Source organism: Astatotilapia calliptera, chromosome 15, assembly GCF_900246225.1.
Source record: "Astatotilapia calliptera chromosome 15, fAstCal1.2, whole genome shotgun sequence".
Lineage (NCBI taxonomy): Eukaryota > Metazoa > Chordata > Actinopteri > Cichliformes > Cichlidae > Astatotilapia > Astatotilapia calliptera.
Window position 1 is genome coordinate 18,696,433 of NC_039316.1, and position 25,610 is coordinate 18,722,042.

A 25,610-nucleotide genomic window follows, 5' to 3' on the forward strand; every position below is an offset into this window, starting at 1 on the left:
ACATGGGTCAATACATGAGCGGGACACAGAAAGGAATTGGCAAGAATACCAGAGGCGCAAAACACCAGCTACTGGTAGACAGAACAGTCAGCCGAGACTGCAAGACCAGACTGACCAACCTGTGCACTGCCTGGATTGATTACAAGAAGGCCTATGACTCAATGCCCCACAGCTGGATACTGGAATGCCTAGAATTGTACAAGATCAATGGGACCCTAAGAGCCTTCATCAGGAACTCAATGGGGATGTGGCGTACAACACTAGAGGCCAACTCCAAGCCCATAGCACAAGTCACCATCAAGTGCGGGATCTACCAAGGAGATGCTCTGTCCCCACTGCTGTTCTGCATAGGCCTGAACCCCCTCAGTGAGATCATTAACAAGACTGGCTACGGATACCGACTACGGAACGGAGCAGTTGTCAGCCACCTCCTGTACATGGATGACATCAAGCTGTATGCCAAGAGTGAACGAGACATCGATTCACTGATCCACACTACCAGGCTATACAGCAATGACATTGGAATGTCGTTCGGACTGGAGAAGTGTAGTCGGATGGTAACAAAGAGAGGGAAGGTAGTCAGAACTGAGGGGATTGAACTACCAGAAGGCAACATTGCAGACATAGAGGACAGTTACAAGTACCTGGGGATCCCGCAGGCGAATGGGAACCATGAAGAGGCCGCTAGAAAAGCTGCAACCACCAAGTACCTGCAGAGGGTCAGGCAAGTCCTGAGGAGTCAGCTGAATGGTAAGAACAAGATCCGGGCCATCAACACCTATGCCCTGCCCGTGATCAGGTACCCTGCTGGGGTAATAGGCTGGCCAAAGGAGGAGATAGAAGCCACTGACATAAAGACAAGAAAGCTCCTTACCATGCATGGAGGGTTTCACCCCAAGTCCAGCACCCTGAGGCTGTACGCTAAGCGGAAGGAAGGGGGCCGGGGACTGGTGAGTGTCAGCACCACAGTCCAGGATGAGACAACGAACATCCAAGAATACATTGGGAAGATGGCCCCAACTGACCGAGTGCTCAGTGAATACCTCAGGCAGCAGAAACCCAAGAAAGAGGAGGGAGACGAGGAACCATCATGGAAGGACAGGCCCCTGCACGGTATGTACCACCGGCAGATAGAGGAGGTGGCTGATATCCAGAAATCCTACCAGTGGCTGGACAAAGCTGGACTGAAAGACAGCACAGAGGCACTAATCATGGCAGCACAAGAACAAGCTCTGAGCACAAGATCCATAGAGGCTGGGGTCTATCACACCAGGCAAGACCCCAGGTGCAGGCTGTGTAAAGATGCCCCAGAGACAATCCAGCACATAACAGCAGGGTGCAAGATGCTAGCAGGCAAGGCATACATGGAACGCCATAACCAAGTGGCCGGCATAGTGTACAGGAACATCTGTGCCGAGTACAACCTGGAAGTCCCGAGGTCAAAATGGGAGATGCCCCCAAGGGTGGTGGAGAATGACCGAGCTAAGATCCTGTGGGACTTCCAGATACAGACGGACAAAATGGTGGTGGCTAACCAACCGGACATAGTGGTGGTAGATAAACAGAAGAAGACGGCCGTAGTGATCGATGTAGCGGTTCCGAATGACAGCAATATCAGGAAGAAGGAACACGAGAAGCTGGAGAAATACCAAGGGCTCAGAGAAGAGCTCGAGAGGATGTGGAGGGTGAAGGTAACGGTGGTCCCCGTGGTAATCGGAGCACTAGGTGCGGTGACTCCCAAGCTAGGCGAGTGGCTCCAGCAGATCCCGGGAACAACATCGGAGATCTCTGTCCAGAAGAGCGCAGTCCTGGGAACAGCTAAGATACTGCGCAGGACCCTCAAGCTCCCAGGCCTCTGGTAGAGGACCCGAGCTTGAAGGATAAACCGCCCGCAGGGGCGTGCTGGGTGTTTTTTTTTTTTTTATATATATATATATATATATATCTTTTCCATATGGGCGTGGTTTGTCTTTTGTGGTCGGAGAGTGGAGAATCACACAAGGTGGTCTGCAAAGAGAGTTTTAGGATGCTTCCTCCCTCTGTCCGCTGCATAGTCCATCCACGGGTTTGCAAGGCTGGCTCAATTGACGGCTGCCACACCACTAAGAGGTTTTTCAGAAATATGCAAACCGTAGAAAGTGGATTCTATGTTACTACTAGTATAATACTTGTGACTCTGTAGCAGACAACAGTTTGAAAAAGTGCTATTAAAAAAGATCCCTAGCCCTCATGTCATACTGGGACCTTTTTGTGCCACTTTTTTGTTTTAAATGCATGCCATTTCCACTGTGTTCAGTGGAATATAACCAAACTTGCCAAAGGATTATTTTTTTAAAAGATTTTTAAAATTTCAGTGTGAATTTCTTAAAACAGCCTGGCTGAGCAGCAAAAATCCCCACACCCATTACCTTAGGGACCGTTTTGTGCCCCATTGACTTCCATTATAAACGCTATTGTTGTAACTTTATTGCAGTTTTGTTTGATAACAGCATTTTGATTATTTTGTAAGTGATTTAAGTGTTAGTCACATGTTTAGTGAGGGCTGTTAATTATAGATTTAATTTTATGCTAAAAGGGAGCATTTAACAGGTATTTTCATTAGAAAACTGGGTTTCCCAGAATCCTTTGTAGTAGACGAAAGTTACTCTGGGGTTTTTTAGCTAGAAAAGAAAGTTTGGGAAGCCATTGTATGTTGCTCTGATGTCGAGCAGTTTATTTGTTGTACATTCTCCTTTTGAAGCCTTATATAAAACTATCGTTTCTACAATTGATGTCCGATCCATTTTTTGGCTAGTGGATTCGCCACAACAGCTATTTTTCATCCCAAAATTATTATTATATGATTTTATTTATTTATTTTGCTTGGATGTCAATGAGGACTCAGGGCCTTGAAGTTTTACTTTTTATATTTGTCCACCAGGTGGCGCCATTTTTTCACTTTTGGGCAAGTGAAGGAAATGAAGTAACTCTCGTATTTATTCCATAGACTTTCTGCTCAAATAAATGATAATTCTGTGTCACTAACAGTCTTAGACAATGGTGTGTATGTTTAAAAAATGTAAAATAAAGGTCTTTATGCCTAAAAAAATTTAAAAAGGAAAGAGAAAAATAAGTGTGTCTGTGTCTAACTTCAAAAGTCTTTCCTCTGTTAGAAGGCCACGCTGCAATATAAACAAAATAAACATAAAAGCAGGGGCCGAAACCAAATTAGACTGGGTTTTGTCTGCGGGCTCAAATTGTTTATGCAGATGCAATGCAGCAGAGGTTATAAGAATGAGCAGTAGAGCGGGAGTAGTCATTTTCAGGATGGCAAGATATTATAGCACAGATGAAGTGTTGGAAATGGTCCTGGACTCAGAGTGCCAGGATAACTCCTCATCCTCCTCCGAGGATTCTGGAGAGGAAACGGATAATTCTGTGGAACTAGAGCAGCTGGAGTCCAGTTCCCACGAAGAAACATCTGACGCTGAGAGCGAAGGGGAGATGGAGGAAGCAGCTTCGGAATGGACTGCAAAAAATGGCAAAATCGTTTGGTCCCCCACTCATACGGAGACCCTCCGCTATTTTCCTGCAGCTACAAATGTCACCCCAGGACCGACACACTACGCCGCCGCCCGAATCAGGGACCCGGCATCCAGCTTTGCACTCCTCTTCACGGATGAAATTGTGCAGCACACGGTGGCCATGACTAATCCGCACGGGAGACGCGCAGTCGCCGGCTGGCGTGACATGGACTGTGATGAATTGCGTGCTTATGTTGGGCTGCTCATCTTGGCCGGTGTTTACCGGTCAAGACACGAATCGTCTCGCAGCCTCTGGGGTGATAAATGCGGACGGGATATTTTTCGAGCCACCATGTCCCACAAGCGTTTCCATCAAATCGGCGGGGCGCTCTGTTTTGATGATAAGCTTTCCCGACCCCGTCAGGACAAGTTGGCTGCCTTCCCCAAGGTGTGGGATTTGTGGACACATCGCCTGGAGCTGCTCTTCAACCCAGGTAGAGACATTTGTGTTGATGAACAGCTCGTCCCGTTCCGGGGAAGGTGCAAGTTCAAGCAATATATACCAACGAAGCCAGCAAGGTACGGTCTAAAAATATGGGCTGTATGCGACGTGGAAACTTCCTACGCCTGGAGACTCCAGGTATACACCGGCAAAGCTGGCGATTGCGCGGAGGTGAACCAGGGGATGCGGGTGGCCCTGGAGCTAATGGAGGGGCTCCAGGGAAACGTGGTGACATGTGACAATTTTTTCACGTCCTTTGCCCTGGCAGAAGAGCTGCTGAAGAGGAAAGTGGCCCTAGTTGGAACGATTAGGAAAAATAAGCCGGAGCTTCCGCCTCGATTGCTCCAGACAAGAGGGAGAGCGGTCCTGTCGTCTGCGTTCGCCTTCACGCTCACCCACACTCTCGTCTCCTATGTCCCCCGACGTGGCAAAAATGTGCTCTTGATGAGCACAAAACACCGCACTCCGGATGTGAGCGGGGAAGGGAAGCGAAAGCCAGTAATCATCCAAGATTACAATCGGTGCAAAGGTGGCGTCGACAACCTTGACAAGGTAGGTGTCATCACGCATCAGTTACGCACAGATTTATTCATTCTTGCTCATATATTCTTGTGTAAAATATACATAGGTTTGAAATTTTCTGTTTTGTGTGTGTGTGGTTTTTTTAGGTTGTTGGCACCTATTCCTCTAGGAGGAAAACAAATCGCTGGCCAGTGGCACTCTTCCACAACCTGCTGGACGTGTCACTGTACAACTCCTACGTGCTGTGGACCGCTATTGGCCCATCCTGGAAACAGCAGAAAAATTACAAACGGAGGCTGTATGTTGAAGAAGTGGGTGAAGCTTTAGTAAACCCACACATACTGAAGCGAGGACGCCTTCCCCGCTCATCAGGTGCTGCAGACATCGTGACGAGTGGGCAGAGTGCTGCTGCAGGCCCCGCCCTGATCCCTAGTTCCAAGGGCAGGAGACAGTGCGACTTCTGCGATGAGAAAAGGAGACGCGTCGTCGGCACCTGCTGCAAATGCGGGAAGTCCACATGTAAGGACCACATTGTGTTCATTTGCAAAGACTGCGTCAACTGAGGACTCTGACACACCTCCACATACACACCACACCTCCACATATGCTTTTCCCCTCTCCCTCCCTTTTTCTTACTTATATCTTTCCCGTTCCCAAAAACATAAATGTTCATGTTCATTGTTCTAAATAAAAGTTTTTTTCTGGTTCAAACTGATCTTGTATTTTCATTTACATATTTTTTTTCATTTTATTTTAGAACACAACAAGGTAAAAAGCATTGGGGAAAAAGTGAAAAATCATAATATACCATTATATTGAATTTCCTGTGCCCCTGCATTAAAAATAATGCTGGATCAAAACGAATGTTGGTGCGAATCTTTGGACCATCCAAAGGCCTAATTATAATAAAAGTGAAATATTACTTCAAATGTATTTTATGGAAAATATTAAGGTTTTTTTGGGGGGCTAAAAAAACGGTGCGCTCATGTAATTAAACTGCGATTTAAAGGGCTAAAACCCCCGAAATATAATTAAAACTTTATATGAGAAGTAGTTTTAAAAGATTGGCTAATTTAAAGTGGAAAAAAATATGAATATATAATCTTTTTATAGCACTTTTGGGGCGTGGCAGAAAACGGTTCCTAGGGCAATGAACGTAAGTTTTTTTTTTAAATTTGCCCCTGCATTAAAAATAATGCTGGATCAAAACAAATGTTGGTGCGAATCTTTGGACCAAGGTCCTGCACCCATCCGTCGGTAAACTGTACCTGGGCTTGTTGCAGTGACCTGAAGTTACTAAACTTCATGAGTGTATGCACTCACTCCAAGAACCGTATAATTATAAATCTGAGCGTGGTGAAAGTTGGGCAGCACGCTAATGTCTTTTGTCCACTCTGTGTGCTCGTAAGGGTCTAACCCTTTCACTTCTTTGATTTTTTCCTCGTATCTTTTCTCTGTCTTTTCGTCGAGTCTGTCTTTGTACGGCATTGTTCTCCTTTTGTTTTGTACATTCCTTTTTTGTGCGTCAAAGAAAAAACAAGAAGGTATTGGAACCGGAGAATGAACGTTTTGCGGTGCTGCAAATGCTTGCATTTGATGCGGTACTTGGATTGTTTTGCCACGAGTTCCCGGCATGCAATGCGCGAAAATCACGTGATTGCTAAACAAGGGGGAGGGTGCATCCGGCCTCCTCGGCTGTAATTGGTCCAGCCCAGAGTCGATCATGACCAATTGGCCAATCCAACACCTTTCATTATATATATACCCTTCCTAAAAATAAAAAATAAAATAAAAAAAAATCCATCGGCCCATAAAAACATAAAAATCGCCAGCGGCCCACCGGGCAAATGCCCGGTATGCCCGATGGCCAGTCCAGCTATGCCCCTAATATATATATAGATGTGTGTGTACACACAATTAATTTGACATTGAGTGGTGGGGTTTAAAGGTGTGTTGCACCTCCAGCACTTGCAGGAAGATGGCCCTTAACCTCGTTTTCATCATTCCAAAAGCACGCTCTATGATGGTGCGTGCCCTGGAATGATGGCTGTTAAAGCGCTGGGCTTACACACCTTGGACTGGCCTCTTGTAGGGTGTGCTGAAAGGGAGTGGACGCTGGAGGCATGGGTACTCTCCATCTGCGGGGATGAAATGCCCTGGAGGAGGGTAGACTGACTGACTGTACAGTGGGCTGTGGCGGAGCACCCTGGAATCATGCACCGACCCAGGCCAGCCCACGTATGTGTCGATAAAGCGGCCCCGATGGTCACAAACCGCCTGCAAGATGATGGATAGAAACAGTTTTCTGTTCCTATAGGACTGACCATCAGGGCCACTTGGACACTTGATGCGTACGTGGCAGCCGTCGATTCCACCCACCGCTTTCATAAAGGCTCTGTGGTGTGCCAGCCCTGCAAACCCACGGGACACTACCTCCAGGTCCTCTGGAGTTGTTGGGAGGTGGATGACCTGGTAGCAAATGGCCAACACCTGTTTTGTGACTCGGTGGACGATGTAGTGGACAGTAGAACGAGGCATCCCAAACACTCTTGAGACCACCCTGTAGGATGCTCCACTTGCCAACCAGAAAAGATACACCAGTATCTCAATTGTGGCACCCCATCCATGCTGCCGATCCTGGTTCAGGAGATTTAGCAACACTGCCAGAGATGCCCTGCTTAGCCGAAAATCAGGCCTTGGATCCTCCTGGTTAAAAAAACGGTCCAGGACTGGTACACCTTGGTTAATCCTGCAGTACCTTGTCTGGTTAAGGAAAAGGTGGAGAACAGCATAAACAGTTTTAATAGAAAGGTATGACTTCATTTATTTTATGACATATATATTATGGCATATATTGATTACTAACCTTGAGTGAAATACTGATAACACTGATAAATAACAGTTTAAACATTTCATCTGTGTAGCTAAGCTTTTTTATGAACTAAAAATTAACCGTTTTCAGCTTTCTGACAATTTTACTGCCATTTTATGTACACAAATAAGTAACAGGATCATATGAATAATTGAAAATAAATTGAAACTTATAGAAGAACATTTTCTAAGAGATTTTGTTCATATATTTTGAATGACCGCTGTCATTCAGTCACCAAAATTATCCATAAAACTAGCTAAGTAATTCCTAAATGCATCTAGATTAATAGTTTTACCTGGATATGATTTTCTCTGATGAGCCTGCAGTTCGAAGCATGCCGGCGATGACGACCGCAACACAGTTTTTTTTAGCTTGTCGATAATTAAAAATGTACACAAAAAACAGAGCAAGATTTCGGGGCGCTGACGACCGGAAATATTCTTAATTAAGGGCGGGAGTAGATCAGGCTAGACCGTCCAATTTCACAGCCGTTTACTTCTGGCCTACCCGACCTTCTGAGGACCTGGCCCACGTAGACTGCGATGGCCGGGTCCTTAATGTGTGTTTTGTTTGGGCAAAAATAGAGAGGGCACAGCCTTATGAAACAGGAAAATATCGCTGTGTAATCCATTCATTTCAACAAAGTAACTGTATTTTGAATACCACCTTTTAATAGGGTAACTGTAAAGGAATACAGTTACGCATATTTTGTATTTTATATACGTAACAGCATAGAGGATGTATTCCATTACTCCACAACACTGTTTATGTTGAGGTAACTTGTTAATGAGTATCTGGTAGAATTGAATGTATTCCTTGTTCACATGTGGCTATATACTCTACTGAGAATATACATATTTAATAATAATGTGAGTGGATCTTCAAAGTATACATCAAAATAGCTCATGGAGAACATGAGTAGGAAAAGCTAAGAGTTTATCAGCAATAATCCTTTTTGAATCCTTTCATAACCACCATAAGCATACCATCTCAACATGTATTTGCTCAAAAATGTATTTATTACTACAAACACATCTTTAATCATCGAGACAAGGAAAAGCAACAGTAGATAAATGGAAGTATCTCTTCTTTGGAAAGTGTGCAATTTCATCAGGTGGGCGCGGTGAATCCTCAAGAGCAGTTGCACCAGGAGGCTTTTCTGAGAATGTTGAATTTAGGTGTTTTCTGTAGTTACTAGAAACTCCAATAGGTGGAGGACTTGGGCGCAGTGGGACTTCAGGAGGAGGTAGAATGGGACACTGGTCAGTGTCATTTGTCAGGCACCGAGGTGCACGTACACCAAAAGGATCCAAAAGCACACTCAAATGCGAGCAGCAAAAAACTACTATATTAACAAAAGGTGACCCAGGATAACCAGAGAAGCAAGCGAGGAACTGAAAAACCCGGGGAAATAGATGATGCGGGGAAGCCGAAATCGGGACCGTGAGAGGCTGCAACAGAAAGGGGAGAAAATTAATAGTGAGCTGGGAAAACAGGTAAACGCAACAAGACAGGGTTTGTGTAGTTGGCTTATGATCGGAGTGGGACCGTGGGACTCGGGAAGGGAGTGTGAAATTCTGTGGAAACGGTATCCGTAGAGTCAGTGATGAGGCCAGGTGGTCCAAGCCAGCAGGCAGGTGGCAGATGCAGGACGCCAGATCGAAATCTAGACACATGAAGGCAGAGTTAACGCAGTTCAAATGATACATCAGTACAACGCTTTCGCGGGAGGCAAGTTACCACAGAGAGGTGATTAACGGACTGGCATGGGGAATCCGTCTGCACGGGGTTAAATATTAGTGATGGGTCGTTCGCGAACGAAATGGCTCTTAGAGCCGGCTCTTTGACGTGAACGACGCGAGCCGGCTCCTTATCGCGAGCCATCACGTGTGTTTTGTTTTGTTTTTTTTCTCTCACCCTCTCTCTCGCACTTTTTTTCTGCTTCACTCAGCATGCGAGCCTTGTGCTTTACGCTGGGCAGAGGGGGGAGGGGCAGTAGTTACACTCAGTAGCACAGGAACAGATCCAGAGGGGGAGAGAGAGAAAGAGAGCCAGGGACAACAACGTCACATTAGAAAGGTATAGTAATCATCCACAACTATTTTCAGTTGCAGATGATAAAGGATTCAGAAAGTTTATTCATGCAGGTCCATTTGACAGAGAATGTGCATGTTTCTTTTTGTTTTCATATTTTAATTTATATTTAATTGTGTTGTGGTTTGCAGTGTTTTGTGTTGTTTCACTTTAAATTTGTAAAAGGAAAAAGCTGAAAATTTAAATAGTTAAAAGTTGAAATGTGAATAGTTGATTTTTGTATTATATGATTTATTTATTACATTTTATGTGGAGTGAATAAATAAAAGTATATTTACGGTGGCCCCTAGAGATAAAGCACATACAAACTTCAAATCACGTACGAACTCGGAAGCATGTACAAACTCCAAAACACGTAAAAACTCTAAAACACGTAAAAACACGTACAAACTCCAAAACACGTAAAAACTCCAAAACACGTAAAAACACATACAAACTCCAAAACACGTAAAAACTCAGAAGCACATAAAAACTCAAAACACGTACAAAAGACAACAGAAGTGCTCCAGGATGCTGGGGGCAGTGTTGAACTTTTGTTACCGAGTGGCTACACAAGCCAGCAAGTACCAATGACTGGATTTGTTGTGTGGTAGTAACAGGTAAATGAACATTTTTTTTTAAATTATTTGAATATATATGAGTGCCTGTGTATAAATACACAAACAATACACACATGCTTTCAATTGTGTAATTTAAGTGATCTAGTAGCTCTGCTTTGGAAGTTCAGTTCATGCTAGAAATGTGTCTTGGAGTTTGTACGTGTTTTGTCTCTAGGGACCACCGCATATATTTATATATAAACATATATAAATAAAACCACTTTTTTTACGTTAGTAATTCCTTTTGTGCATAATTTTATAATACTGTTAATAATAAATTAATTAAAGCAACAAAACAACCTGAAGAGCCGGTTCGGAGCCGAAAGAGCCGGCTCTTTTTAGTGAGCCGAACCGAAAGAGCCGGTTCTCTAAAAAGAGCCGGAAATCCCATCACTAACACATTCACACACTGGCAATGGCAAGCTACATTGTAGCCACAGCTGCCTTGGGGCGCACTGACAGAGGGGAGGCTGCCGGACACTGGCGCCACCGGGCCCTCTGACCACCACCAGTAGGCAAACATGGGGTTAGTATCTTGCCCAAGGATATTTGGCATGCAGCCAGGAGGCAGCCCTGGATCGAACCACTGACCTTCTGATTAGTGGCTGACCTGCTCTGCCACCTGAGCTACAGCCACCCCAAATAGGTGGCTTTTCCCCCTTTCTTTACTGTTTTTGCGCTGTCCTCAGAAAATGCTTTGGAAAAAAACCCCTAAAAAGTGATATAGAAAAAAGCATGGCTCATATATACTTATATATATGAGCGAGACAGAAGCTAAGCTCGATCAGATAGATTTACTTTTTATTACTTTGTTGTTTCAACAACATTAAATTTCAAAACTGTACTTTTGAGTTAAAATATATATTTATAATTTTAATAAATGACAAATTAAAAAGGCATGAACATTTTTTTGTATCGAAAAAATATCGAACCGAACTGTGAATTTTGTGTATCGTTTCACCCCTAATATGTTTATATATATATATATATATATATAACTCTGGATTTACTGGCCTATAATTAAAATTTAAAAAACGGTGTATACTTTGAAGTCCGATCTTTCAGCACGGGCTGAAAGACTCAGCGTGGCAGCTTGTTGCTATGTCAGCTTAAATCAGTCATGTGATTTGGGGGTGCAGCGAGTCCGTGGAACCCAGAGGGTTAATAATACTCACCCTTATTCCATTTCCAGAGTGCATCAACCAACCACCTGTGTGAAATCTGAATTCACAATTCACAATCATAACCATCACTTGCTACTGAAAACAAGAAAAAAGCCAGTCTGCGCTATGGGCTGAACCATTTGTTATTTGTGGAGGGAGGTAACACTATGCAATATATTCAGTTTTAGCATTTATATTCACTGTTAACTGTAACTACGCTCAAAGTGTTAATGGTATCTTATTTTAATAAACAACACTGTCATATGCAAACCTAGGGTGGCACTTCGGGTGGCAAGAGATCATTTTAGGGTAGCACCTACCACCCCATGCCACCCTTCTAGAGCTGCCCCTGAATGAAACATTATAAGTCATCAGCCTAATGCTTAGGCATCAGTTGTTCCTCTTCATTATCCACAGAAGAAATACTTAAATATCTGTGCTTTCTAGAGTGACCTAACTCTGCAATGGGTGGAGGTCTTGGAGGCAGAGGAACATCACAAGGAGACATGAAAAAGGCCACTTCATCATCCAATGAAGAACATTCATTTTTAAAATCAGGGTGCATGACCTTATTAGCAGGGGCGGATCTACAGAAAATTTTTGGGGGTGGCATGGAGATCAGATAGGGTGACAAAGTTGAAGCCATTTCTTTACACATTTGCAGGTGCTACATTTTCTAATACATGCCATATATAGTCAAAATACATCAATTTTTTTTTAAAAATATAACGTAGCCTAACATTCTTTTTGGCATTAGCCGATATAACTAAATATTTCAGTTACATTAAAAAATATTTTGGATTTTATGTACTGTATAGCCTATACAACAAATAAGCATATATCCCAATAAGTACAAAATCCAGAAACCTACACAATACAAGGTGGATTAAGTTGGACTTGTATTTTTAATTAAGTTTCACACTCTTTTTATGTTGGAAATACATTCAAAAGTGTATTACATCCTTACATTTACAGCAAAAGGTCAGAAATCTGCACTTTACAAAAAACACTGAACAAAATAATATAAAAAAACATTTTTCACCATCAAAATTCACTAGTCAAGTACTTAAAGTTTATTTTTCATTACATTAGGCCACGTTGAAGAATATTGTGTCTACAACAGCTGAATGCGGCGATTTCCATGTTGATGAGCAAACCGTCTGACAAACTCATCCAAATCCAATGTTTTTGTGCGTTTGGACTCAATACTGAGTATAGACAGATTGGACAGTCTTTCCTCTGTCATAGTTGATCGTAAATAGTTTTTAATTATCCTCAAAGCAAAAAAGGTCCTTTCACAAGATGCACTGCTGACAGGCAACACTACAGCTATTTTGCACAGCCGAAACAGTTCAAAAAACACATCATTATACGACTCCAAGAAACTCACAAATTTTAGGAGAGTGGTAGGAACTGTTTCATCACTCTTTGCAAGTCTTTCTAAGACTCGCCTAATCTGAGGTACTTCATGCTTCAGATCATCAGTATTGGAGTCATAAGCACGGGCAAGAAATAGTACATCCTCCTCTCTCAAAAATGTGCCACTTGATGGATTTAATGCCTGAATACCTTTCATAATATTACAGTTCAGCCTAGAAAAGCGTCTTTCCATTTCTCCCATCATACAATCTATAACTGGATAGAATACTTGGATTCTGAACATTTGTTTGCTGTCTGGGTCTACATGCTGTCCAAGGGTAGAATTAACAAGAGAATCATGAAGTTTTCTTGCTTTCTGTATTGATCGTTTTGGGATGTGTTGGGTTGAAATGCCACTTTTTTCACATGTTTATACAATATCAGTCCGCAGGTCATCAAAAAAGGATTCAGTTTGGTAATAAACCATTGTCTTCTTAAGCGATTCAACTAGGTTTATAGCCTTAGAAAGGTCAACAGTTTTGGACTGAAGCATTTCTGATAACATATTAGAATCACTCAATACTTTTCTGAAGAGTGCAAGGCATCCAACAAAATTCAGATCCATTTGAACCAGAATGCCCTTTGCTTCTACAGCTCTCTGTGCATTGTTCTCTGATGATATCTCTTCTAGTACACGCAAAATTGCAGGCAACCTGTCCATGATATTGCGACATGCTATATGTCTAGAAGACCAACGTGTATCACTAAGGCGCTGCAGTTCTCTTGGTACCCCATGAAACATTTCCTGCTGCACTGTCAGCCATTTCTGATGGACGTAAGATCCAGATATGAATGTGTACAATCGTTCTAGCAAAGAAAAGAAATTTCCTGCATCAGGCACCCTTTGCACTGCATCTACTATGACAAGGTTTAAGCAGTGGGCACTACAGTGAATGTAGAAAGCATACTTTGCCACCTCCTTTATCCTAGCTTGTACACCAGAATGTGACCCACTCATCACAGATGCTCCATCATACCCTTGGCCAACAAGGTTCTGTCTGTAGTCCAGCCCATGTTTTTCTAAACAGCCAATAATCTTGCTGGTCAGCCCAACAGCATCCAGTCTGTCTGCCTCTTGAAACCCTAAGAAACTCTCGTGTATTGCACCATTATAGTAGTATCTAACTATAAAAGAAATTTGCTCTGATTGACATCTTTAGTCTCATCTGCAATGACTGAAAATTGTGCACTGTCTTTAACTTCTCGCATGATCTCCTCAGCAACCATTTCAGCCAAACATGAAACAATTTCATTCTGGATGGTTTTACTGGTGTACAAAGCATTTTTGGCTTGTTGTTCCAGTCTCCTTTTAACCACAAGATCATGATTGCCTACCATGTTCAACATTTCTAGGAAAATGCCCCTTTTATTTGAGTCAGCAGACTCCCTGTGTCCACGTTGAGCTATATTTTCTGTAGCAGTCAAGATTAGAATTTCTGCTATAGACTTAATGTAAGTCTGGTTTTCAAGCACTTGTTTCTGGCGATGGTCATCCATTGCCGTCATCAGAGTTTCATTTTTTTCACTCATTTTGTTATTCGCTGCCCAAGCAATCATTGCAGCAAAACAGTAACAAGAGTCTCTACTCTGGGAATATTCCAACCAAGGGTGTATTTTGTACCATTCTGGTAGATTCAGATAGACATCTTACCATGGGGATCGCTTTGAATAAACACAGAGAACTCAGGCTGTCTCTCCTTCCCTCTGCTGTCTGACCCCATCACCTTCTCTGCTTTGGACCATATTTCTTCTTCCTCTGCTGCTGCTTGCCCTGGTTCAGCTTCTTGCCCTTAAAATTATTTTTCAGACTCGCCTCCTAACGCAGGCGTTCCGCCCCGACCGTGTTATTTCACTGGACGAATTTGTGCATATAATTCAAACCGATTTTTCAGATGTTTCGGATCCGAATACACAAATCAGACTAATCAGATCAATGCATTTGGCAACAATGCATTAGGAAGCCGTGATACAGCTTCAACACCAGGATCAAACGATAATATTATCCCTGCTTTTGTCTTCTCTGAGAAACGGATGAACCACAATCTTCATTTCCCACTTTTCTCGTTTACGAACATCAGCACCAGCTCGTCAAGGCTTCATATCAACTTCATTTTTCTATTTTTTTAGACAGTTATATGAGGATAAATTATCTGCAAAAGCGCAACACGTTCGATGTGCATATATAGGTTATACATCAACTTTTCATGATCTATCTTTTTATTTTTCGTTTTTGTCTACATTATATTGAAATGTTTCATTATTGGAAACATTTTAAGATATACTTATTATTCTTAACATCTTAACAGATACTCTAACCCACAACTATCGTAAAACGCTACGACCGGAAGTGGACACCTTTCGCGCATGTAGGGTACCGATCGGGTTTCCGGTACGGATCAGGTAGCGACAAGGACCAATGACTGTAGAAAACATGGACGACGTGACAGCGCCTCCTCCCATTGTGCAAAAATGAAGTCAAAATACAAAACAACAACAACAACCTTTATTTATAGAGCACATTAAAAGCCTAGGCATACCAAAGTGCTTTACATAAAAGAAAAAAATTAAAAAAAATAAATAAATAAAATAATACAGTTAAGAGCATTAATATCAAATTAATAAGAACAGCAGACAATGCTCACAGATAAGAGCCACTAATAGAATAGACTGCAGCACATAGGTTAAACAGACTCTATGCCGCCATGATAGAGAACAACAAGAAAGAAAGAAATAATAAAAATAAATGCAATGAATCGCAGCTAACAAGTCAACATTTAACAAGTAGTGAAGGCAAGTTTAAAGAGATAAGTTTTAAGCCGTGCTTTAAAGGAGTAAATGGAATCAGACTCCCGGATGCCAATCGGGAGGCTGTTCCATAACACAGGTGCAGCAACAGCAAACGATCGATCGCCTCTAGATTTCAATCGAGATCTAGACTGAACTAAGAATGACTGCGAGGATGACCTTAAAGTCCTAGCAGGGGCATAGGGGGTTAAAAGTTCCTTAAGATAAATTGGTGCTGTATTATTGATAATTTTAAAAGTAAACAGCAGAATTTTAAATTGAATACGGTATTTGATAGGTAACCAATGCAGTTCAGCAAGAACAGGAGTAATATGGTCAAACTTCTTGGTTTTAGTTAGAATACGTGCCGCAGCATTCTGAACTATCTGTAGTCTATGTAGAAGGGTAACATGGAGACCAGTATAAAGTGAGTTACAATAATCTAATTTCGACGTTACAAAAGCATGGATAAGCTTTTCTAAGTCATTATACGGGATATAGTGTCTGGCCCTGGAGATAAGGCGAAGCTGATAAAAGCTAGATCTGACAACAGCAGATACCTGTTTATCAAGTTTAAGGGAGCTGTCAAACATGACACCCAGATTCCTAACAGTATCAGAAAAAGAGCTAGTAAGAAAGCCAAAGGCATCTTGAAGTTTGGCGCGAAGAGCATTACTGCCAAAAATCATAATTTCAGTCTTTTTTTTTCATTGAGGATAAGAGTATTTGCCAACAGCCATTTCTTGACCTCACTCATGCATTCACAAAAGTTATTTAAAGACAAAGCAAGATCATCAGATAACTCAAAATAAATCTGGATGTCATCCGCATAGTAGTGAAAAGCAATGTGGTATTTCTCAAAGATAGCGCTTAAGGGAAGCATATACAGAGAGAAAAGGGTCGGGCCCAACACAGAGCCCTGAGGAACACCACAGCAAACAGGTACAGGGGAAGAAGAAGATGAGGCCAGATGTACCGAAGAGAGCCGATTGGAGAGGTAAGATTTGAACCAGTCCAAGGCAGTGCCCTTAATGCCAACAGTCTGCTCCAATCTAGCAACTAAGATATTATGGTCAACCATATCAAATGCAGATGAAAGATCCAATAGAACTAACACGGACGGACGACCATTATCAGCCATAAGTAAAAGATCATTAAAAACACGAAGCAGCGCTGATTCAGTGCTGTGATGTTGTTTAAAGGCTGATTGGAATTTATCGTTTATACCATTCTCGTCCAGGTAGGTCTGCAGTTGAAGCAGAACAACCTTCTCTAAAATTTTAGCCAAGAAAGGAAGCTTGGAAATCGGTCTATAGTTGGCAAAATCACCATAATCAAGGTTACTCTTCTTTAAAACAGGTTGAATAAAGGCATGTTTAAGAACTGACGGTACATAACCAGAGAGCAAGGAAAGGTTCAATATGGACAATATACAGGGTCCAATTACATCAAAACAATCCTTGACTATACGAGATGGAAGAGCATCATGTACACAATAAGTATTATTTAATTTCCCAATTATACGCTTCAGAGTGGGAAGTGAGATTAATTCAAATTGATGTAAAGCAGCAGAACAATCAGGATTAGACGTACTGTCAGTCACCAGAGGAAGAGTAGATTTAAGAGATAAAACTTTATCAGAAAAATATTTTGAAAATTTTTCACAAAGACCTGAGGAGCACAAAAGTGGCGTAGAGGGGCAAGGATTCACCAGAGAGTTAAAAATTTTAAATAAGATGCGAGGATTGTCACTATTAGAGGTAATAATCTTAGAAAAGAAAGCCGCTTTAGCCATTTTGGCAGCAGATTGGAACTTCGAGCGGCTAATACGTAAAGAATCATATGATGACTGAAGTCTGTCATTCCTCCACCTCCTCTCATCACGCCTACACAAACGCCGTAGAGCACGGACAGAGTCGTTTAACCAGCATTGCGAGTAGGTTCTAGGGCGTTTGTGTTTAATAGGTGCAACGGTGTTAAGAATAGAGGAGCATGTAGTTAAAAAAGTATTGGTAAAATTCTCAAGTGTGTGTGGGAAAAAACAGTCCGACATATTAAATGAAGAATTCATAAAAGACGTAGAAAAGTTGACCACAGTGTCGGCGTTAATAGTACGAGTGGGGTGGAGAGGAACCTCCAAGTGGTCAATATTACCCAGGTCAACATCAAAGATGACCGTGGAATGATCAGAAAGTCCAGTATTTCTAATTTCCTTAATGCATAGTTCCACATTAAATGAAAAAACCAAATCAAGGGTATGACCTTTAACATGAGTAGGTTCCTTTACCCACTGAGTAAGATTAAAAGAGTCAGTCAGTGCAGAGAAATCTTTCGCCAGGAGGTCATCCATACAACAGATATGAATATTAAAATCACCAGAAATAACCACAGAATCATATTTAAAAAGAATAGAACCCAAAAAATCAGCAAATTCAGAGATGAACATCTTATGATATTTAGGCGGTCGATAAACCACAACACACAGAGTAGTTCGAGAACCAGTCAATTCACATAGCTGAGCTTCAAAGCTAGGATAGGTTGGGGAGGGTAGCAGCCGTGCCTCAAGTTTATTTTTAAAAACCGAGGCTAAGCCACCACCTCTACCAGTAGGCCTTGATGAGCTAAAAAAGGCACAGTCAGAAGGGAGAAGTTCAGAAAAGGGGATGAACTCACCCGGAGAGGTCCATGTCTCCGTCAAAAATAAAACATCCAGTCCCGAGGAAAGAAAAAAATCATTTAAGAGGAAGGCCTTATTAGAAAGAGACCTAACATTAAATAAGGCCATCCGAGTCCGAGGAATCCTGTCCTTAGTAGTAGCCCGTTTAAGGGTACAGAGGTTGTCATGTTGAACACCACGGCCAGGCAGTGTTATCCAAGAACGAGCAAAGTGGAAGGCAACTGGGCAGGCAGGATAGGGTTGAGGGCCGACGGGACATATCCAACGGTGGTTGAGCAGTTTAGCCGCAAAGCGGCTACCAAGATTGTGGATAGGGCGAGAAGAATCCCAGCTAGTAGAGGGGTAATCCGTAGCCATGGCTCTGACATAAGCCCTGAAGCGGACACGGACACCACTCCTTCTACCCCGTCTCCTGGGACGTTTCCTACGAGGCATGGGAAGAGGTAGGTAGGTCAGATGAGTGGGGGAAAAAGGCATCAAGGGAATGGCATCACCCGCGGTCTCAAAGCAGTTCAGTCGTTGGGAACAGGGAAAACGAAGATTCAGTAGCGTGTTTCTATCATAGGTTATTAGCGTACAGTCACCTAGTGAACATAAAGCTAAGGATAAAAGGACAAAAAATACAACGCAGAGGCGCAGACGGAGTCGAAGACGGCCAGCCATGCACACCGGCGCCATCTTGGAACCACCCTTGGAAAAACTCCTAATCAGACAAAATAGGGCTTCAGAGCGTGATGTCACGGGGGTGGGCGTGGAAAGGATTTTGGCCTGATGCACCATTTTCGGGGTCAAAACAAAGCGCAAAAAGGAGCAAAGGCACACACAACAGCCATGGTTCGTATTTGCTGTGTGGTCGGCTGCAATGTTCAATCGCACGACCGGCAAGAGAATAAGCTTGAAATGGTTTATCTTTTCATTCTTTCCCAACCTGGAAGCAACATGAGGCAGCTCCTGTATCAGATGTTACCAATCGAAGGCGTTGCTTCTACATTAAACAGAAGAGCAGTGACGTGGGTGCAGGTCTCTCCGACTCCGGCCTTACAGGTGCAGTGGGCGGCTTCAACCTTCCCTGTGATGCTCACAGTGACCTATGGCTGCAATGCTGGTTCATTCAGTCTTAGAGTGCAGTACCTGAAACACACACAAAGTTCATTTAAAGACAAGAACTATGAGCCAAGGCCGACACAAATGTGTTTTATCTACTTTATCATAAATGTAGATAAGTGTTTAGAAAGTTAGCACATACATGTAATTTTTCATTTTTTTATGTGTCCATCTATAGAACGCTGCATGTTATAGTGTAAATCTGCCTGTTCTCTCTCAGAAACCTGCCTGCAGAAAATGAACCTAAAGTATGTAATGCAAGGATGTAATCACTTTCAAGATGGAGAAAGCATAAAGTGACAATTATGAATCACTTAATATGATAAGGAGATTCTGCAGGTCATTAATCAATGTATAAAACTAAAAAACAAAATGTATTTTTAGTGACACAAGATACAAATATGGAAGCAAGATGTATAATTAGAATTATTTATAATAAATATGAATAAATTATTGCAATTTCTTTAACCATAAAGAATAACTAAATCCTTCAGGACAATGTCACATCAATGCACTGAACTCACTATGTTATCCCTCTAACAGCCTCCACATGTTCTCACTGTAATTTCCCCCTCATGAATGAATTTATGCTGCACTAATCTGAATGTTTGCAGGGAAATCAAACGCATTTCACACGCAGTACTCGAGCTGACTTACCTTTGTTTGAATGATGACTTGTACGCGCTGACTCCACAGACAAGGTACGAAAATATGTCAGGCTACGTCAATAGCGGTTGGTCTTCAGGGTTTCTACTCCACCGCCGTATTTCATTTCCAATGCACGCTATTTTCTGTAAGTACCGCTGTTTCGCTTCTGAACGCAATCGGTCTCTATACAGTCCATTCTCTTTTGAGCTGCTTTTAATTATCTTTCTTGTAGTCATCGTTCCAACACAGTGTGTTCGTTTTGATTTGTAGACCCCGAAAATGGCGCCGCGCTCCCACAATGCATTGCGGCATGACGTCAACTCCATTTAAGAAACAACAGGAAGACTGAAGCTCATGGCATTGATCAAGCAGGACTCATGATCTTGACCAGCAGCTCCCTCACAGGGAAATCTTCAGACCTCCACCGCAGACATAAATACACAGAGGGTTAACGAGGGAAGTGGGAGCACACGGGGAACACAGGTGACACTGATAATCATAACAAGACACTGCAGGAGTGAACGCAACACTGACGGGAGACGGGCAAAGTAAAACAGGAAGTACAGCGGTTCCGACAGGAGGAGAGAGAGCACGGGGAAAACACAGACATAAGGGCTGGGGAAAACATAGAATAAAACACAAGGAGAGACGAGGGCTCACAGATACACAGGGGCACACAGGAGGTAACCAAATAGGGAACATTTTAACTAAATAATCCTAGGAACCAAGGCATAACTAGGGAATAAAGTACAAAACACACAAAAACTGAGAATACTGGGCCCACATGGCCCAGGACCATGACATGAGTAGCTGAATCACTTTATGGTAAATGACACACTATCTGCAAAAAACTCTAAAGGAATTCCAGATGACAAGTTTATAGTTAAACATACAAGTGACGACCTTTGACCTTCATCAAGTTTTATTTTATTGTGTCAGAGAAACTCAAACGTGCTCTTCATGCAGCTGAGTATATCAAGTGTTTACAATGGAAGCTGTGCAGGTCTGAGATCAGCAGCTTTCGGAAACACCAAACTGAGGTCCTGGTAATGCTGATATACAGTGACACAGTTACAGGGGTGATTAATACTTTTGACTTTTTGTCTTTAACCTTATCAATAAAACAGCTGCAGCTTTCACTGACAGCACATGTGGTACTTTAACCTTTGTACTGTTTTCATCAGTTATTTTTGCAGTTAACATGTGAACATGTTGGATGATCTGTCTGCTGTCACTCGGTGGTGCTGAGGTCTGAATCTGAGGGCAGCTCCTGTAATCACAAAGAGAACAGAATCATCACAAACTGAAATATAATGTTTATCTCTCAAATCTGAAATAAAGCTGATCCTTCTCTGTCCCACACACTCAGGATCTTACATTTTGTCAATTCTACAGTTTAATCCATAGTTACAGATTAATGAGGAGTTACTGAAGTACAAGCTTAAAAAAATAGTGTTACTGTCTTTACACATGTGGAGACTGAAAACATGCTGGTCTTTGCACATATTTAATAATCAGCTCTGCACAGGAGCTGAAGCAGAGTGCAGCCTGTTGCCTTTACAGTATAATACTTGTAATGAAAGTACAGTAACGATAATTAGTGACTGAGCACCCCGGGGCGTTTCTCTTGATTTCTTTAGTCGGTGTAAATTCATTTACCTGCACGGATTAGCTAAACAAACTTTACAAAGCAAGTTTCCCCGACAGCTGAGTGTTCATCTTAGCTAGCGAGGTCTCAGGACCTAGCTAAGCACAGTAGTTACGGATTAGCTTGCAAACACGTTTAACTAATGCCGGGCTTACACTTTGCGATCTTTGGCCTATTTTGAGCCGATTTTTGAGTCGTGTGACCGTTTTGTTGGTCGGCCCGAGGTTGGCCTTCATCGTGCGTGGTGCATCGTGTAGTATACGTGGTGTAACGAGAAGCAATTAACACCTCCCGATCAGAAATTGCTTGGTCGGGAGTATTTCAAACATGTTTGAAATCCTCACGACCGTTGTGAGGGTGTCACCGCAGCCGCTCACACTGCGCACGCACAAACACATAAACGTCGGTGAAAAAGACAGAGTAGCACAGCAGTGCAGCGTTATCTGGACACAAGCGATGGAGGCACAACTTGTAGAACTTTGGAAAGCTCATCCGAGCCTTTTCGATGTGGCCTCACAAAATTATCACGACCACAACAACCGTGAAAATAGTTGGATTTACATTGCTGCTCAAACACAGCTGCCTGGTCAATGTTTTTCATTAGCAATGTAGCAAAGTTGATGGTGGTGCTGTGTGAGTAAAAGACAGCGAGGGAGAGCAAGCGACAGATTTTCTGTTATAACCTTCATTTTATGGACGCACAGTGTGAGCACTCGGGTCACATCAGAGCATCGGGCCGTATAGTGTGAGACCCTGCATCGTGACCTACGAACTTATAACCTCTGCGAGTCAATCGTGCAGTTTGAGCAGAAGCTGATTAACGCGACTGAAAAAAATCGCACAGTGCGTGGTGCATCGTGTAGTACCAAAGCTTTACCAAAAAAGTGCAGCGGGTCCTTTTGTCGGGTAGTCCAGTTTACCGAAGAACACCTCAGGCTGTCAGGGTAAAACAGTCAGGCGTGTTTCCGAAAAGTAAACGCTGGCCCTCCTCTCAGAGCCTACGCTCTATCTGTATTCCCGAACAGAGGTACTCTGTTTCTCTGTGACTGCAGCTGTCAGTCAAAGTTGCTATGATGACGTTTCACCCCAATTTAACATCACCGCGGCAGGAATTAGAATCAAATTCATGGGAAAGGAGACCTCCTCCTTGAATCGCTACCTTATCGTGGTGGAGGGGTTTGTGTGTCCCAGGGATCCCAGGGGCTATGTTGTCTGGGGGCTTTTGCCCCCTGGTAGGGTCTCCCATGGCAAATTGGTCCTGGGTGAGGGACCAGACAAAGAGCGATTCAGAAGACCCTTATGAAAAGAATATCGAGGGAACAGTTTACCCTGCCCGGGATAGGGTTACCGGGGCCCCGCCCTGGAGCCAGGCCCGGGGAGGGTGCCCGAGGGCGAGCGTCTGGTGGCCTTAGTCCATGGGGCCCGGCCGGGCACAACCCGAAGAGGAGACATGGGCCCATCCTCCCGCAGGCCCACCACCCGCAGGATGCGCCATAGGGGTCGGGTGCATTGTGTGCCGGGTGGCGGCCAGGAGCGGAGGCCATGGCGGACTGACCCCCGGCTGCCAAGACTGGCAATAGGGACATGGAATGTCACCTCTCTGGTGGGGAAGGAGCCTGAGTTAGTGCGTGAGGTTGAGAGGTACCGGCTAGATATAGTCGGGCTCACCTCTACGCATGGCTTGGGCTCTGGAACCAGTCTCCTGGAGAGGGGCTGGACTCTGTCTCAGTCTGGAGTTGCCCCTGGTGAGAGGCGGCGGGCTGGGGTGGGTATTCTAATATCCCCTCGGCTTGCTGCCGGTACGTTGGGGTTTTTCCCGGTGGACGAGAGGGTTTGTTCCCTGCGCCTTAGGGTCGGGGAACGGGTCCTGACTGTCATCTGCGCTTATGCGCCGAGTGGCAGTTCGGAATACCCAGCCTTCTTAGAGTCCCTGGGGGGGTGCTGGAAGGTGCTCCACCTGGAGACTCTGTTTTCCTGCTGGGAGACTTCAATGCTCACGTGGGTAACGACAGCGAGACCTGTGCTAATCACAGTTTGGCCATAACGAACACCCTGTTTGAACATAAGAGTGTCCATAAGTGCACGTGGCACCAGGACGCTCTAGGCCGTAGGTCGATGATCGATTTTGTAATCGTATCACCAGACCTGCGACCATATGTTCTGGACACTCGGGTAAAGAGAGGGGCTGAGCTGTCAACTGATCACCACCTGGTGGTGAGTTGGATCAGGTGGCGGGGGAGGACGCTGGACAGACCTGGTGCACCTAAACGCGTAGTGAGGGTGTGCTGGGAACGTCTAGCAGAGGCCCCAGTCCGCGAGATCTTCAACGCACACCTCCGGCAGAGCTTCAACAGCATTCCGAGGGAGACTGGGGACATTGAGTCCGAATGGACCATGTTCAGCGTCTCCATTGCCGAAGCTGCTGCATTGAGCTGCGGCCGCAAGGTGGTTGGTGCCTGCCGTGGTGGTAATCCCCGAACCAAAAGGTGGACACCAGAGGTGAAGGGAGCCACCAGGCTGAAGAAGGAGTCCTATCGGGCTTGGTTAGGCTGTGCGACTCCGGAGGCAGCCGACAGGTATCGACAGGCCAAGCGGAATGCAGCTCGGGCAGTGGCTGAAGCAAAAACTCGGGTGTGGGAGGAGTTCGGAGAGGCCATGGAAAAAGACTTTCGGACTGCCTCGAAGAGATTCTGGCAAACCGTCAGGCGTCTCAGGAGGGGAAAGCGGTGCTCTACCTGCACTGTGTATAGTGCTGGCGGAGCACTGCTGACGTCGACTGAGAAAATTGTCAGGCGGTGGAAGGAATACTTCGAGGACCTCCTTAATCCCACTGACACGTCTTCCGAGGAGGAAGCAGAGTCTGGGGATGAGGGGAATGACCCGCCAATTTCCGGGGGCGAGGTCACTGAGGCAGTTAAACAACTCCTTGGTGGCAGAGCCCCTGGTGTTGATGAGGTCCGCCCCGAGTTCCTGAAGGCTCTGGACGTTGTAGGGCTGTCCTGGTTGACACGCCTCTGCAATGTTGCGTGGTGATCAGGGGCAGTACCTGTGGACTGGCAGACCGGGGTGGTGGTCCCCATCTTTAAGAAGGGGGACCGGAGGGTGTGTTCCAACTACAGGGGGATCACACTCCTCAGCCTCCCTGGGAAAGTCTATGCCAGGGTGCTGGAAAGGAGAGTTCGTCCGCTAGTCGAACCTCGGATACAGGAGGAACAATGCGGTTTTCGTCCTGGTTGCGGAACACTGGACCAGCTCTTTATCCTCTCGAGGATACTTGAGGGTGCATGGGAGTTTGCCCAACCAGTCTACATGTGTTTTGTGGACTTGGAGAAGGCATTTGACCGTGTCCCTCGGGGTGTCCTGTGGGGAGGTGTTGCGGGAGTATGGGTCTGTCCCATTGCTACGGGATTCGATCCCTATACAACCGTTGCAAGAGCTTGCTTCGCATTGCCAGCAATAAGTCGGACTCGTTCCCGGTGGGTGATGGGCTCCGCCAGGGCTGCCCTTTGTCTCCGGTTCTGTTCATAATTTTTATGGACAGGATTTCTAGGCGCAGCCAAGTGGCGGACGGCTTTCGCTTTGGTGGCCTCAGAATCTCATCTCTGATTTTTGCGGATGATGTGGTTTTGTTGGCTTCATCGGGTGAGGGCCTCCAGCTCGCACTGGAACGGTTCGCAGCCGAGTGTGAAGCAGCGGGAATGAGGATCAGCACCTCCAAATCTGAGGCCATGGTTCTCAGCCGGAAAAGGGTGGAGTGCCCACTCCGGGTCGGGGATGAGTTCCTGCCCCAAGTGGAGGAGTTCAAGTATCTCGGGGTCTTGTTCGCGAGTGATGGGAGAAGGGAGCCGGAGATCGACAGACGGATTGGGGCTGCAGCTGCAGTAATGCAGACGCTGCACCAGTCCGTCGTGGTGAAGAGGGAGCTGAGTGTAAAAGCGAAGCTCTCGATTTACTGGTCGATCTACGTCCCTACCCTCACCTATGGCCACGAGCTGTGGGTAGTGACCGAAAGAACGAGATCGCAGATACAAGCGGCAGAAATGAGCTTCCTCCGAAGGGTGGCTGGCCTCTCCCT

General features: G+C 44.4%; 2 protein-coding genes across 6 annotated transcripts in view; both read left to right on the forward strand.

Annotated features, from left to right (window-relative positions):
• LOC113006846 (plasminogen-like) overlaps nucleotides 1–25,610 on the forward strand; it is an 88,348-nt gene that overhangs the window by 38,746 nt on the left and 23,992 nt on the right. The gene's annotated exons all lie outside the window — the stretch shown is intronic.
• LOC113006849 (piggyBac transposable element-derived protein 4-like) lies at nucleotides 2,974–5,245 on the forward strand. Its single transcript, XM_026143058.1, has one exon. It carries the CDS (start codon nucleotides 3,274–3,276, stop codon nucleotides 4,852–4,854), a length of 1,581 nt encoding a protein of 526 aa, XP_025998843.1. The 5' UTR covers nucleotides 2,974–3,273; the 3' UTR covers nucleotides 4,855–5,245.

Excerpts from the sequence above, each read along its gene's own strand:
- LOC113006849 (XM_026143058.1), top strand. The coding sequence starts at position 3,274 with ATGAGCAGTAGAGCGGGAGTAGTCATTTTCAGGATGGCAAGATATTAT.